Source organism: Primulina tabacum, chromosome 8, assembly GCF_025594145.1.
Source record: "Primulina tabacum isolate GXHZ01 chromosome 8, ASM2559414v2, whole genome shotgun sequence".
Classification (NCBI taxonomy): domain Eukaryota; kingdom Viridiplantae; phylum Streptophyta; class Magnoliopsida; order Lamiales; family Gesneriaceae; genus Primulina; species Primulina tabacum.
Genome location: NC_134557.1, coordinates 15,694,548 through 15,711,021, shown reverse-complemented (window position 1 = coordinate 15,711,021; position 16,474 = coordinate 15,694,548). Strand labels below are relative to the sequence as shown.

At 41.4% G+C, this 16,474-nt stretch overlaps 2 protein-coding genes across 5 annotated transcripts in view; one reads left to right on the top strand and one right to left on the bottom strand.

Moving 5' to 3' along the window:
* The window catches only part of LOC142553829 (protein HASTY 1), a 29,638-nt gene that overhangs the window by 9,077 nt on the left and 4,087 nt on the right, over positions 1-16,474 (top strand). For all 4 annotated transcript variants that reach the window (XM_075664330.1, XM_075664331.1, XM_075664332.1 and 1 more), the window contains 7 exons: positions 484-597; positions 737-863; positions 945-1,114; positions 1,196-1,297; positions 1,903-2,006; positions 2,094-2,388; positions 2,503-2,750. In XM_075664330.1, coding sequence (XP_075520445.1) covers positions 484-597; positions 737-863; positions 945-1,114; positions 1,196-1,297; positions 1,903-2,006; positions 2,094-2,388; positions 2,503-2,750 — 1,160 coding nt within the window. The remainder of the gene's footprint in view (positions 1-483; positions 598-736; positions 864-944; positions 1,115-1,195; positions 1,298-1,902; positions 2,007-2,093; positions 2,389-2,502; positions 2,751-16,474) is intronic.
* LOC142553830 (uncharacterized) lies at positions 4,083-5,417 on the bottom strand. The gene is made up of 3 exons (XM_075664335.1): positions 4,921-5,417; positions 4,707-4,825; positions 4,083-4,635 (listed from the first exon to the last, which is right to left on the bottom strand). The coding sequence occupies exons 1-3, from the start codon at positions 4,946-4,948 to the stop codon at positions 4,231-4,233; spliced, it is 552 nt and encodes a 183-aa protein (XP_075520450.1). The 5' UTR covers positions 4,949-5,417; the 3' UTR covers positions 4,083-4,230.

Genomic DNA, 16,474 nt, shown 5'->3' with positions numbered 1-16,474 from the left:
GTGAGATTGGAGTTGTAAGAGGAGGAGAGTCTGCTTGTGAGCCCAACGAGCCAAACCGATTCAAGCTCAATAGATCTTAACATTTTTTGAGTTCGAGCTCAAAAGGTATTCATGAGCTCACAAGCTCGCTCTCCATCTCAAAATAAATTCAAAATATTCTTTTATATTTTAATAATATGAAAGGAAATTTTTTTTGTACTGTTGTATATATTAATAATATTATTATGTAAATATCAATATGAATTTTACATATAGATGTATCTCTAAGCTTGAAATCATGCTCATGAACAAGTCTTACAAAGAAGATCTGAGCTTGCAAGCCAGTTCATAGGCCACGCTTGAGAGACTCGAGCTCTTGTATTTTGAGCTTGATTTCTTTATTCTTCTATGAGAGAACTTTTGTAAGGAAAAGTTTATCTCAAGTTTGATTTGTTGGAAGATGTCTTGTATAATTCAAATAATGGCCTTTCTTTGTCCATACAGTTGGAGTTGATCCGTTTGATTGCATCTGAAAAGCCACTAGTTACCGCCACTAAAGCTTCTAATAGAATAACTGAGATTATAAGGAGTCTTTTGCTTGTGCCTGCACCTACTAAAGTAAGTCTTATGGACACTTCCGTACTCTTTCCCTCTGTTTGATCTTCACTTTCTCTAATTTGTTGATAATCACGTTCTGTGATCACATTCTAATGATTTTCATTTCACAATTGTCAAAATTTCATGGCCGTGTATACAGCATTTGGCTGTAATCGAAAGCATGCATTTGGCTTTAGAAAATGTTGTGGGTACAATTTTTGATGGATCAAATGAGTATGGAAAGATCAAAACTGAGGCTCAGCTTTCATTGCACCAAGTATTTGAAGGTTTGGTAATTATGAGCTGGTATATTTGAAGACTAATATTGGTTTTCTAATTTCTTCTGATATTCTTACTGTCAACTGAAGGCCTGCTTCAACAACTTATCTCATTGAAATGGTCTGAACCGGAATTGGTGGAAGTTCTTGGTCACTATTTAGACGCATTTGGTCCTTTCTTGAGGTATTATCCAGATGCTGTTGGCAGTGTAATCAATAAATTGTTCGAGCTTTTAAACTCCCTGCCTTTCATGGTTAAGGTAATCCTTTTACCTTGTTTCAAATATTGTATACATCCTATGGTTCATTCACTCGTGCTGAGCCCCAACCAATATCTGTAGGATCCATCTACAAGCTCAGCTCGTCGTGCAAGATTGCAAATATGTACATCTTTCATTCGAATTGCTAAAGCTGCTAATGAAAGCCTTTTGCCTCACATGAAGGTACTTATTTTGTGAATTCACTTAGTCAGGAGCAAAATTACTATGCTTGTAAGTGGTAAAATATCTTAAGAGACAAAATTACAATGGTTTATTTTGTGGCAAAAAGTTAATCATCTCATATCACACTTCACAACATTAGAACTCTTTCTTTCATGTCTTATAAATATTTGAATTTTGGAGTAGAAAGGGGAAGGAAAGCATGTAGGGGCTGAATGCTTATTACAGTACTTAACGTGAATATATCACGTGTGCTCAGCTGTCAGTGTTAAATACCATTGAAGATATGTTGCTTGACTTTTGTTATTTAAAAACTATCTAAGAAAGAATGAGACATGAAAAAGTTAATGCTAACTCATATTTTGATGCTTAATTTCGCCTACAAGCAGCAAATCCTAGTTTCACCCTGGTCCTTTAAACTCTCATCCTCAAGTGAGTTGTGAATTTATGTTCAATTGTGATTCTGAGTTTTCTTCCTAATTAGGGCTGTTAGGGATTTTAATATTGGTGTGGATACTCGACAGAAAGTATGGCAATCATGAGAATTTTCATCGCTAAAACTTGCAGTGATAAATTAAAACGTTCATTTATATAGAGTTCTTTTACAGGGAATTGCAAGCACTATGACATATTTGCGAAATGAAGGTGTTCTGCTTCGTGCTGAGCAAAATCTTCTAGGCGAAGCATTTCTTGTTATGGCTGCTTCTGCTGGGTAATCACTTCAGTGAATTTTTTTTCTTTATCTATTCCTTGATAAAGCTTATACAATCCAGTTAATTTATGTCTTTAAACTGTTCAGAGATCAACAGCAACACGAAGTTTTGCTCTGGTTGCTTGAGCCATTAAGCAAACAGTGGATTCAGGCAGAATGGCAAGATGCATACTTGTCTAACCCAACCGGCTTAGTTCAACTTTGTGCTGAAACACAGTATATGTGGTCAATATTTCATATGGTAACGTTCTTTGAGAAGGCACTTAAAAGGAGTGGGTTTAGAAAAGGCAGCTCGAGTTCAGACAATAGTTCAAAAACAAATTCTCCTACTGCGCACCCAATGGCCTCCCATCTTTTATGGTTGTTACCTCCACTTCTTAAAGTAAGGAAGATATATCTGATCCTTCTGCTTTTTTTTATCAGAATTTAAAATTATGATTGAATCCTTTTGGTACTGATAATTCACTGATTATTGCTTTTTTTTTTTAATCTCCAGCTACTTCGATCAATACATTCTCTTTGGTCTCCCTCTGTATCTCAAGCTCTCCCCAGTGAAATTAAGGCCGCAATGATAATGAGTGACGTCGAAAGAATCAGTCTTCTTGGAGAAGGAAAGCACAAATTGCCACACAAGGCTGGAATAACTTTTACTGATGGATCTCAGTTTGATATCGGGAAGGAAGCTTGTTCAGAATCAAATGAAGCTGACATACGAAATTGGTTGAGAGGGATAAGAGATAGCGGGTACGTGATTTTACTTTTCATGTGAGCATGGCATACCAAAGTTTTAAAACGTTGAAAACTGCCCCTGTCAAGATTGAACTTCTTTCATTCAGATGTCTAATTCTCTGATTGAACACCAGGTCATTTGAAATACATTAAACACGGTTGACTAAGTACTGGGTTAATTATAGGCGATGACTACATGCTGTTGAATATAAGGATGCTTAACGGGGTGGGTTCAACCGGAATCGGTTTGGAATCTCTACAGTTAATTCAAAACCGGAACCGGTCCGACTGGATCTGGAACCACCCCGAATCTATATAAAATATAGGCTCGAGGTGGTTCCGTGTATTTGTACCAGGAATTGGACCGGTTCCGGGACATTGCCATATCTCTTATTTTTTTAATAATAAGATAAAATATACTTTGGCAACGGCTCAAATTAGATCCGAAACTGGATTGATCCAACACGAAACCAGTTTCATGCCGCGGATTGTTGATCCAACACGAAACCGTTCATTTTTAAATAACAAAGAAGAAGTTTAAAACAGAGGGGAAGTTCGATGCCAAAAAGTCAAAAATCAGAAGAAAAAAAGAAGAGAAGACAGAAGGAAATAGAGTAGAATATTACCAAAGTCCGGCGGTGCAAAAAGATGTCCGGCGAGAGAGCGGTTGAGAGTTGAAGGTTACGTAAGCTTAAAAAGTGGAGAAAAGGCGATATGCAGCAGAAAATAATTCTAGGGCTAGTTATTGTGCAAAATGGGCCAAAAGATTTAGCAAAACGGGCCTAAAGATTGGGTAGTATTTTAAAAAAAGTGCAATGGGTTTTTCTTTCTGGAAGCGCGCCATTGCCTTGCTATCGTCATAACGAAATAGCGTGGTTAACGACGATAGCGCTCGCTATGTGGAAGTGTCGTGCGCTTCGTCCCTGTAGCTACGGGTCTTCGCTTCGCATCGCTACGCGCTATAGCGAGCGCTACAATCGCTTTTGACAACTATGCTCCATGGGACAGCATTTCAAGAGATTATTTCAAGTTCGAAACGAAAGATGTATATCATCAATTTGAGGGGGAGTGAAAGAATATATATTATTCTGGTATATCTTTGAATATTTTCTGATCATATCAGATTGTTTAGTTGAGAATCCTACTCATCTAGTGTTTCTGTTTTTCTGGATTGGATCTGCCCCAAGGTCGTAAATGGCGGGAGGCGGTGCCCAGGAGGTTGAATTTTTTTAAGTAATTTTTTTATAGGTAATCATATATAATCATGCAATATAATCATTTTTATATAAAATGTGCAATTAAATAATGTTTAAGCACAAAATATAATATCATCTAGATAATTTATAAGATAATATGCAATTAATAAAGATTCATCATCATATTAAAGCTATTATGCTAACAATGTAATATAATTATTTTTACCAAAAAACTAAGTTTAAATTTCAAAGTTTCAATCAATTATCCATCATTAGAACAAGTAGTAGACTAAACATAACTAATATTCCAAATCATCTACGTATGCACTATCTACTACATCCATGATCCTCTCATCATCGGACTCAAAATCAACATTTTCTTCATTCTCCTCCTCCGACGTATCTAAATCTTCGTCCAGTTCTCTAATGGGGATGTTCCTTGCACTCCTCCTTGGATGTAGCACTTCATCCGCTCCCGAGGCCTCCGCTACCATTCTCCAAGTAAGTCCTGAACCCGGCTCGACCTCATCTTCATCACCATCATCGACAAGCCAACCTTGAGCTTCACTAGCTTGAGAGGATAGAAACAAATCTCCACTCATTTCTCTTTTACTCTTCTTCTTCATAAGATTAGCATTGAATTTGACATATACAAGATCATTCAATCTTGATGTCTCAAGCCTATTCCTCTTTTTAGTATGTATCTAAAAATTTAAAACCATTGTTAAAAAAAATGATAGATAACATAATTTATAAATTAGTTCTCAATATTTACCCATTCAAATTGACTCCAATTTCTTTCACATCCCGATGAACTACTTGTGAAAGAGAGAAATCTCAATTCCATTTTTTGTAAGTTTGGAGTGTCACCACCATAATTGGACCACCATCCATCTTAAAAAAGCAAAGAGGAAAAAATAATTAAACCAAAGACGGGTAAAAAAAATACATGTACCGACATGAATAAAAATAAAGGAAAAAAGATTTACCCGGGTCAAAGTCATGGTACACATCCATCTTCTAACATGACGCGACCGCCATTTTTCTTCCGAAGTTTCCAGATTTACTCTTATACTTCAGCAATTCATCATTAGCAATGGTAGATTGCATGTCCTCGTCAGTGGAAAAAATTATCTCAACACAATTCAAAAACTCATTCATGACATTGGTGTCATTTGATATGCTTGAATCTTTGAAGTAAAAAAACGGATTCAATAAATAAGCGGCATAATGCAAAGGACTATCAAGTCTACCCTTAGATTTCTCATCAATAATCTTCAAAATAGGGATGGCATTTTCCTCTTTTTTGAAACACTTTTTAACGTCTTCTTTGGGTTGTTTAAGAGCACCCAGTAAGAATGCCATGGAGGGCTTCTTATCACCGTCAACAAGACGTAAAACTTTCACTAAAGGGGTGAAGACATTCAAAGCCAAAGAAACACCATTCCAAAAAGATATACTTGTTACCGTGGCTTCGCCACTTTCCCCTTCACACTACTCAACTTTGTTTTACTCCATTCATCGGATGTAAACATGAATCTCAATTGATCTTTCTTGTCTTTGAGACTTTCCGAAGTAAAAAATGAAGTAGCAAATCTAGTCACCCGGGCCTCACAATATCACTCTTCTTGGTATATTTTCTCATAATAGCCAAAGTTCTATGATGTGCATAGATGAATATAGTCAAGGCCTTTGCTTTCTCAAGTATTCCGCTAAACTTGAGTAGTTTTCCAATTGTTTCAAGCATGAGGTTGATTGTATGAGTCGTACAAGAGGTCCAAAAAATTTGAGGTTGTGTAACCTTCAATAAATCTGCCGCCGCCATATTGTTTGTGGCATTGTCCGTCACTACTTGAACAATATGTTGCGGGCCAATCTCAATGATATATTTTTCAACAAACTCAAAAATATAAACCTCGGTGTGTGCCTCCATGGATTCTTCAATAGAACCAAGGAATGAAGTGCCTAGCTTGCAATTAACACATATATTCATAATGCTTCTCCTCTTGCGATCGGTCCATGCGTCAGTCATTATTGAACATCCATTTTTCATCCATTCTTCATGTTTTTTTAGAGAAAATTTGGTCCTCTCAACTTCTTGCTTCAAAAGTGGCTCTCTTAAAAGATATTGACTTGGAGGTTTGTAGCCCGGACCGAATTGGCCAATCGCCTCTACAAGTTGTCTAAAGCTTTGATTGTCAATTGAATGAAAAGGAATCCCCGTTTCGTATATCCATCTAGCAACATACTCATGCACATCATTTGTAAACTTTAACTTCAAGGCATCATTTATGTTTTGTTGTCTTGCCTTCGTTGGATCGATTGCAAATGTCCACTTATCAATAGGCTCGAGATTCTTTGGTTTTTTTTGAGTTATCTCCCATCACTTAGACAATCACCATCCTCTTCATCAACACATATGTTTACCTCCGCCCTTTCGTCTTTTAATTCTTCCACCCTTTGACGCTTTTTATTCTTGCTATTTTCAAGACAGTCTCTCACTCTTTTTTTGTCCTCATCGGATGCTTTAGGACATACTTCAACTTGTCCTATAATACCCGCAATATGATGCTTCATCCTATAAACTCCTCTTTTAATAAGCCTCTTACACAACTTGCATGTGATCCAATCTCTTTTCTCTCTATTATACAACACCCCATATTCCCAATACAATATCATTAGACTTTGGCTTAAATTCCAACTCCGGTTTATCTTTTTCCGCCATTAATCTTCAACAATAAATCAATAATAAAATAATAAATTAATAATAGGAAAAAAAATTGATTTTTGAAATCACAAAATCTGAAATATTATAAAAAAAATATGTTAAATAATAAATATGCAATGCCTAACCTAAATATTCTGACTTCTGGCGGCAGTAGGCGGCGGCGGAGGTCGGCGGGCGGTGGCAGGCGGATTGTGTGTGGTGGTCGAGAGTTAAGAGTTGAGAGTGAAAACCAAAAATAAAATAAAGAAAGTGAGGTGTGTTAGGGTTTTAATATTTAAAATTAGTTGACTTTGACTAGGTTTTTAAAATTGTTGACTAGGTTTTTAAAATTGTTGACTACAACTTAAAAATCTTGACTGCCTACCTCGCCGCCTCGACCCGCCTCCCCAACGCCGTATAGCTTGGGACGCCTAAAACACCCGCCTCATGCATAGGCGGTGCGGTCGAGGGCCGCCTACCGCCTATGTGAAAGGCCCGAAAATTCTTACTTTGAAAATTTGCGGAAAATTAATTTTTTTTTTAAATAAATGGAGTGCCTCATTCATAAAATCAACTGATGAATCAAGTTCAATGTTTAAAAAATATAGCAGCCGAAGAAAATAAAGTTTGCCAAAAATAACAATTCAAAGAATGTCCAACAACTGGTAAAAATGTTTGAGCATAAAATGACATGTGCTGAAACTGAGGTCCTCGGGTGCCACTACTGCCGACCCAAGCTGGCTCACTGGTCCCCGCCCTCGGCCCTGGCCTCATCAGTACCTACAACAATCAAGTCTAGTGAGCCTAAAGACTCAGCATGCAAATATCGTAGGTAACGAGAAAATGTAATTTGCATGGATAAAATATCATGTCATGAGGCATACTTAAAATAACTTGTACTGAGCAATTATAATACGTGCATAAGTGAACTGAAAGTCATAGTAAATAGAATGTTTGCTCCTTGGAGCCCTGTACTGAAATAACTGATAAAAATTTTCTGTTGAGATTATGGTCTACGCCTGTGGCCCCTGCACTGAACTGAACTGATCGGTAACTGGCTACCGGGGAGTATCAAACTGAACTGAGCTGACCGGTCACTGGCGACCGGGTGGTACCAAACTGAACTGATCGGTCACTGGCGACCGTATAAAATAATGCTCCCATAATAGTGAATTGACCACAAGCAATATCGCATAAATCTCAAAAATAAGTATTTTCTATTTTCATGCACGTAATATAATTAAATGGCATAATGAAAATATCCTGTATATTTTACCAACTGGATTGGATCGTTCTCAGGCTCGCTGCAACCTAAATATGCCATGAAAAATATGCAATAGCTTATACTTGACCAAACTATGCAATTAAGTTTGAAAATGCGACAATTACGTCTAACGACTTCGTATTTAATCATGACTCCGAACCAACCCGAACCAACACTGAACCGACGTATAGTCATGATTAAAATACGCTTAAAATTATGAACTAATACTCCTAAAATGATGAGGGTCGAAATCTAGGTGAAATGGAGGCCAAAACAAGAAACGCTCTTTCGAGAGTCAATTTGGCACATCGCACCGTAAATTCTCGTACGACCTCAAAAATGATCCGAATCACGAACGGTCAAAAACGCGACCTTCCTAACTCGATGGGGCACTGTCCAGTCCAAGGCCATAGGCTAAAAGCCGACCGAGAACTCGAACGAGCCTCCGAACCGACACAGCAACTTGCTGTAAATTTCCAGCAGCTGTACCATCGCGTGTCTTGTGTTGTTTTCGAGACTACCGGCCATTGGGGCGTGAACCACCGACTAGAGACTCTTACCAACATCCCAAGGAATGATTTGAACCATGGCTAAGGGCCCTAGGCCAGCCACAATCCTCACCATTCCAGCAACCAACCAAAAGCTCTTACCGAGGGCCCTCATGCGTGCGTGTGTGGTGTTGTGCTTCGCTTGCTGTCTCGACTCGTTCCAGTGGCCATTGATTGACCATGGCACGATCTAGACATCTAGGGGCATGGTATGAACCGTGGCTAAGGGCCATAGGCCAACCAAGATCCATACCATTCCACAAAACTCGAACACACACATGCTGTCAAAAACCGAAGGATCCGAGAGGGGAGGGGCTGTTCTTGCATTTGATTTAAAAACCGATGCACCATGGACCGAGCCACCAAAAGGGCGACTTAGTCACGTCTTAGACATGCTAGGGAAGTGATCCAACCATGGCTATGGGCCTTGTGGCAGCCATGATCAGATCCATCTCCATTATGACAGCAACCTGAATTTTCGAACACAAATCTGCACCTATGGGGAGCTTGCTGTGATTTCGGTTTTCCAGCAAGCATGGGGACTGAATGAATGGACCAACATGGTCCTAATGCATCCTATTACATGTCTAGGAGCCGCCTTGGGAGCCTGGAATCGAACCATCCACCTGAAACCACAAAACAAGAGGAAGCCGTGAACTGCACAAGAAAACCGAAATCTGCATGTGATGTTTTCTGAAAATTCTTTGATGTATTTCGGTTCATACATGAAATGATGATCATAAAACATAAAAAAATAATGATAGTATGACTTGATTGAAGAGTCAAGGAAGAATATATGCATGCCTGGTTTCGTTTGAAAGAAAAACGAAAAGAAGAGACGATCCGGCGCGGAGGAGTGGAGCGCTTTGCTACCTAGCTTGTTACTGAATTTTTTCCTATTGTGTCTAGCTATGCAACCCACGGTTTTCTACTCTGAAATGGCTCTGAATTTCGAGATTAGGGAGATGGGGAAATGGTTAGGGGAGTGAGGGAGATGGGTGCAAAATATAAGGGACAAATCAAGACCAAGTCTCTCTCATTTTGAAATTTTGAATTCTTGTTTGATATCAAATGATTTGTTGGTGCTTGTTGGGGTGAGGTGGCCGATCATAATACCATCTAGACTAGGTGAGGATAAGATTGATCATTAATTAAATGGTGCTCCCAAAAATAAAAGAATTATCCTCCTAATTAAATACAAAGAAAGGGTCAAAGGTGTTGAGTTGGCAAGGTAATGCTTAGTCATCTAAGGGGGCCGAAAATTCATCTAATAAATGGAAGGAAATATTGTTTAGTTGATAAATTTTAATACCTTAAGAGCCTTACCTATCCCTAAATAATTTAGTGAACTAACCCCTTAATTATGGAACTTAAATGAATTTATTTCCTACTCACCTCAAGTAATTTAAATAATTCCTTGAACTTCCTTATTAACTTAAATTAACTTACTTGCTAGCTAAAATAAATTCTGGAAATGATTTCTAAATCTTAAATTTTATCTCAAAACTCCAACTCCAGTCCGGCCTCACTGAAATAACTGAAAATCAAACTACTGCATGAAATAATAAAATAATTAACTTCAAAGAAAAGCATTAAAATAATCATGCAATGAAGTCAATTTAATTTAAAATACTAGAATTATGCATGGCTTATACGTAGACTGATTTACGGGTTCTACAATCCTTCCCCCCTAAAAGAAATTTCTTCCTCGAAATTAGAACTTCACCGAATAACTCGGGGTATCGATCTCTCATCTTTGGCTCAGACTCCCACGTAGCTTCCTCCTCAGAATGGTTGAGCCATTTGACTTTGACTCGCTTAACCAGCTTGTTCCGAAGCTTCTTCTCCTGCCTGTCTAGGATCTGCACTGGCCTCTCCTCATAAGACAAGTTCGGATTAAGCTGCAACGGCTCGAAATTCAGCACATGCGAAGGATTTGCCATATACTTCCTCAGCATGGAGACGTGGAACACATTGTGTACTCCGGCCAGATTCGGCGGAAGAGCCACACGATAAGCTAGCGTCCCAACTCTGTCGAGGATCTGAAACGGTCCAATGAATCTCGGACTGAGCTTCCCTTTCTTCCCAAATCTCATGACACCCTTCATAGGTGCCACTTTCACAAAGACATGATCGCCCACTGCAAACTCTAAATCTCTCCTCCGCTGATCGGCATAACTCTTCTGTCGGCTCTGAGCAGTCCTCATCCTATCACGGATCTTGACTACTACATCTGCTGCCTGCTGAACAATATCTGAACCCAACTCTGCTCTCTCTCCTACTTCATCCCAATGAACAGGAGATCTGCACTTGCGGCCATACAGTGCTTCATACGGAGCCATACCAATAGAAGACTGGAAGCTGTTGTTATAGGTGAACTCAATCAATGGTAAGTTCGACTCCCAACTCCCGGAGAAATCAATGACGCAAGCACGGAGAAGATCCTCTAAGATCTGAATAACTCGCTCTGACTGCCCATCTGTCTGCGGATGGAAAGCTGTGCTAAACAGCAACTTCGTACCCATAGTCGAATGCAAACTCTTCCAAAACGAGGAAGTAAATCTGGGATCTCTGTCAGATACGATAGAAACTGGGACACCATGAAGTCGGACTATCTCCCGGATATACAGCTCTGCATACTGAACCATGGTGAAAGTCGTCTTAATAGGCAAGAAGTGCGCTGACTTGGTAAGACGATCTACAATCACCCAGATAGCATTCGATCCTCTGGCGGACCTCGGGAATCCGGTCACAAAGTCCATGGTAACATTCTCCCATTTCCACTCGGGAATGGGAAGAGGCTTGAGCAAACCTGCTAGTCTCTGATGCTCCGCCTTCACTAACTGGCAAGTCAGACACTCGGACACAAATCGTCTGATGTCCTTCTTCATACCAGGCCACCAATACAATAGCTGCAGATCTTTGTACATCTTCGTACTCCCAGGGTGAATGGAGTACGGGGACATATGGGCCTCTGACAAGATGTCTGCTCGGATAGAATCACTGCTAGGAACCCATATCCTGTCTCGGTATCTCACAATACCGTCGCTGACTGTATACAAGACACTGCCCTTGGCTTCATCTCTCTTCTTCCACTGTGCCAATTGCTCATCTGCTGACTGACCACTGCTAATACGGTCCATAAGGGAAGACTGAATGGTCAAGGTAGATAGACGAGGAACTCTACCTCGAGGATAAGTCTCGAGATCAAACCTCTGTATCTCAAACTGAAGAGGTTTCTGAATCGTCAAATGAGCCATCACTGCGACTTTTCTGCTCAATGCATCCGCAACTACATTAGCTTTACCCGGGTGGTAGCTAATGTCACAATCGTAGTCTTTCACAAGCTCCAACCAACGCCTCTGACGCATGTTCAGCTCCTTCTGCGTAAAGAAATACTTGAGGCTCTTGTGGTCGGTAAAGATCTGGCATTTCTCTCCATACAGATAGTGCCTCCAAATCTTCAAGGCAAAAACTACGGCCGCCAATTCTAGATCATGGGTAGGGTAGTTCTTCTCGTGGATTTTCAGCTGTCGAGAAGCATACGCTATCACTCTCCCATGCTGCATCAGAACTGCACCTAAACCAAGCTTCGAAGCATCTGTATAAAGGACAAACTCGCCGGGCCCTGATGGCATGGCCAAAACTGGTGCTGAGATAAGAGCTTGCTTCAAAGTATCGAAGCTCTTCTGACACTCCTCGCTCCAAACAAATTTCACATTTTTCTTGGCCAGTGCTGTGAGTGGAACGGCAATGGAGGAGAATCCCTGAATGAACTTTCTGTAATATCCTGCTAGCCCAAGAAAACTGCGGATCTCGGATGCATTCTGAGGCACAACCCAATCTCTGACTGCTGCAACTTTTGCTGGGTCTACGTCAATACCACTGCTAGAAACGATGTGGTCTAAGAACGCCACCTTCTCTAACCAGAATTCGCATTATTGAACTTTGCGAATAATTTGTGCTTCTGCAATGTCTGCAACACTGTGGTCAGATGTCTGCTGTGCTCCTCCCGACTCTTGGAGTAGACGAGAATGTCATCTATGAACACTATCACAAACTGGTCAAGATACGGCTGAAATACGCGATTCGTGAGATCCATGAAGATCGCTGGCGCATTCGTCAGTCCGAACGGCATCACAAGGAACTCGTAGTGGCCATAACGAGTCCTAAAAGCAGTCTTGGAAACATCAGCATCTTTCACCCTCAACTGGTGATAACCAGAGCGCAGATCAATCTTGGAGAAAATCGAAGCTCCCTGCAACTGGTCAAACAGATCCTCAATCCTCGGAAGTGGGTATTTATTCTTCACTGTAACCCTGTTCAACTCCCGATAGTCAATACAAAGTCTCATAGAGCCATCCTTCTTCTTAACAAACAAGACTGGCGCGCCCCAAGGTGAGAAGCTAGGGCGAATGAACTTCTTGTCCAGAAGTTCCTGTATCTGCTTCTTAACCTCTGCCATCTCTGTCGGTGCTAGTTGGTACGGCGCTTTGGATATCGGAGCCGTACCTGGCATAAGCTCAATGGAAAACTCCACCTCTCTCTCGGGTGGCATACCAGAGACGTCTTTGGGAAAAACGTCTTAGAAATCTCTGACGATCGGAACATCTGAGGCTGACTGGCTGGGTTCCTTGGGGACACATAAAAAGGTCGCTAGAAATGCCCGACACCCTCTATGCATGAGCTTCCTAGCCTGAACATAAGGAATAATGCGCGGTAAAGGAAAGTACCTGTCCGGCTCAAATAAGAACTGCTCCATTCCAGGCGGTCGGACAAGAACAGATCTCCGCTGGAAGTCTATCAACACTCTGTTCCTCAATAGCCAGTCCATCCCCAGGATGATGTCAAATTTTGGCATCGGTAGCACGATCAGATCCGCATAAACAAGATTACCGTGCAGCTCAAGGTCTATATCTCGGATAACATTGGTGGCTGCCATCTTCTCGCCTGACGGCAACACTACTGAAAAGGCTGTGTCTAGCCCAATGGTCTTGATCTTGAGAAAGTTTGCAAATACCTCCGAAATAAACGAGTGAGTGGCCCCTGAATCTATCAAGGCCTTGGTGGCGGAACCAGATATAAAAATTCTCCCTGAAAGATTGGAACTCTAAGTTGAATCCAATAGCTACAAGAACCAAACTTATAGACATGCAAAGGCCAGAGTTCTTCTAACTTAAATCCCCAAAATACTACTGAGTAGAGCATGCAATCCTATCACAGTTCTAAGTTCAATCTTAATCCCTATTCCCAAAACACGGAAATTCAAATAATAACTTAAAGTTTAAAGGTACCTGTCAACAACATAGTCTCCGGGTTGGTTTCCGCGGCATGGAGAGCAAAAACTCTGCCTTGGGTAGGCAGATTCCTCTGAGGGCACTGCAGCAACATGTGGTCTGGACTGCCACACTTAAAACACTTTCCTGAGCCAGACATACATGCTCCAGGATGGCGGCGTGAGCACCTGGGGCAGACTGGGTGCTCATAAGTCCTCGGGGCTGGGCGTCCCCGCTGCTGCTGCTGCTGGCCTCTGTTTCTAGGCGGTCCATGAAAAGGCTTCTTGTTCTGCTGCTGATGCTGATGAGGAGGAGGGCGGTGTGGTACCTGGACTGGGCGCTTGCCCTGGCGATCCCTGTCGATATCCCGCAGATCCTGCTCTGCGGCTAGGGCCTTGGAGACAACAATCTCATAAGTAGCAGGGTCAGACACCCTAACATCCCGGCGCAAGATCGGCCGTAGACCCACTAGGAAATGCATCAACTTGGCTCTGGCATCATTCGCTATCAGGGGTACAAAATGACAGCCCCTCTCGAACTTACAGATGAACTCCGTAACCGTCATGTCTCCCTGTCTCAGGCTCATGAACTCGGTGGTCAACCTGGTGCGAACTTCCTCAGCAAAATATTTGGAGTAGAAAACCTCCGTGAAGCGTGTCCATGAAAGTGTAGCCAAGGTCAGGGCTACTGACGCTCCTTCCCACCATAAGCGGGCATCTCCACTGAACAGATAGGTGGCACAACAGACTCTGTCTGCATCTCCCAGCTCCATGAACTCGAAGATAACCTCGAGGGATTTGATCCATCCCTCGGCAATCATGGGGTCAGACGTCCCAGAAAACTCCTTTGGACGCATCGTCATGAATCGCTCGTAAACAGCCTCTGGCCCTGTCGGCCTAGTCACCACCGCATTGTTCCCCGCAAACTGTGCGAAGAACTGTGTCATCCCAGCTAGCATCTGGGCACTCATGTCAGGTGGGGGCGGTGGTGGAGGTGGAGGAGGAGGAGGAGGTGTCTGCCTCTCTTGTCCCTGATCGTCATCGTCCTCGCGACGGTGCTCGCCACTACCTCTCGGGCGTCCTACTTGACGTCTAGGGGGCATACTGTTCCAACATAACCCATACGTAACTAACATGCATAATTCCATAATTTATTTTAAATGAACACTGAAATGCTGAAAATCTGGTCGAAATTATTTTATGGAAGCATGCTGTCAAAATAATTCATGCTTTAAATAAAATGCTGAAATGTAAAACTTACAGACCGAAGATGTGGCTTCGTGAGCTTCTCGTGGTCAGTAGTAGTGTAACTCTTTACAAGAACATAGGCTCTGATACCAACTGTGAAAGGCCCGAAAATTCTTACTTTGAAAATTTGCGGAAAATTAATTTTTTTTTTAAATAAATGGAGTGCCTCATTCCATAAAATCAACTGATGAATCAAGTTCAATGTTTAAAAAATATAGCAGCCGAAGAAAATAAAGTTTGCCAAAAATAACAATTCAAAGAATGTCCAATTGGTAAAAATGTTTGAGCATAAAATGACATGTGCTGAAACTGAGGTCCTCGGGTGCCACTACTGCCGACCCAAGCTGGCTCACTGGTCCCCGCCCTCGGCCCTGGCCTCATCAGTACCTACAACAATCAAGTCTAGTGAGCCTAAAGACTCAGCATGCAAATATCGTAGGTAACGAGAAAATGTAATTTGCATGGATAAAATATCATGTCAAGAGGCATACTTAAAATAACTTGTACTGAGCAATTATAATACGTGCATAAGTGAACTGAAAGTCATAGTAAATAGAATGTTTGCTCCTTGGAGCCCTGTACTGAAATAACTGATAAAAATTTTCTGTTGAGATTATGGTCTACGCCTGTGGCCCCTGCACTGAACTGAACTGATCGGTAACTGGCTACCGGGGAGTATCAAACTGAACTGAGCTGACCGGTCACTGGCGACCGGGTGGTACCAAACTGAACTGATCGGTCACTGGCGACCGTATAAAATAATGCTCCCATAATAGTGAATTGACCACAAGCAATATCGCATAAATCTCAAAAATAAGTATTTTCTATTTTCATGCACGTAATATAATTAAATGGCATAATGAAAATATCCTGTATATTTTACCAACTGGATTGGATCGTTCTCAGGCTCGCTGCAACCTAAATATGCCATGAAAAATATGCAATAGCTTATACTTGACCAAACTATGCAATTAAGTTTGAAAATGCGACAATTACGTCTAACGACTTCGTATTTAATCATGACTCCGAACCAACCCGAACCAACACTGAACCGACGTATAGTCATGATTAAAATACGCTTAAAATTATGAACTAATACTCCTAAAATGATGAGGGTCGAAATCTAGGTGAAATGGAGGCCAAAACAAGAAACGCTCTTTCGAGAGTCAATTTGGCACATCGCACCGTAAATTCTCGTACGACCTCAAAAATGATCCGAATCACGAACGGTCAAAAACGCGACCTTCCTAACTCGATGGGGCACTGTCCAGTCCAAGGCCATAGGCTAAAAGCCGACCGAGAACTCGAACGAGCCTCCGAACCGACACAGCAACTTGCTGTAAATTTCCAGCAGCTGTACCATCGCGTGTCTTGTGTTGTTTTCGAGACTACCGGCCATTGGGGCGTGAACCACCGACTAGAGACTCTTACCAACATCCCAAGGAATGATTTGAACCATGGCTAAGGGCCCTAGGCCAGCCACAATCCTCACCATTCCAGC

Excerpts from the sequence above, each read along its gene's own strand:
- LOC142553830 (XM_075664335.1), bottom strand. The coding sequence starts at position 4,948 with ATGGATGTGTACCATGACTTTGACCCGG. Across the intron at positions 4,826-4,920 it reads GTACCATGACTTTGACCCGG|ATGGATGGTGGTCCAATTAT; the intron begins GTAAATCTTTTT and ends TGCTTTTTTAAG. Across the intron at positions 4,636-4,706 it reads ATTGGAGTCAATTTGAATGG|ATACATACTAAAAAGAGGAA; the intron begins GTAAATATTGAG and ends TTAAATTTTTAG.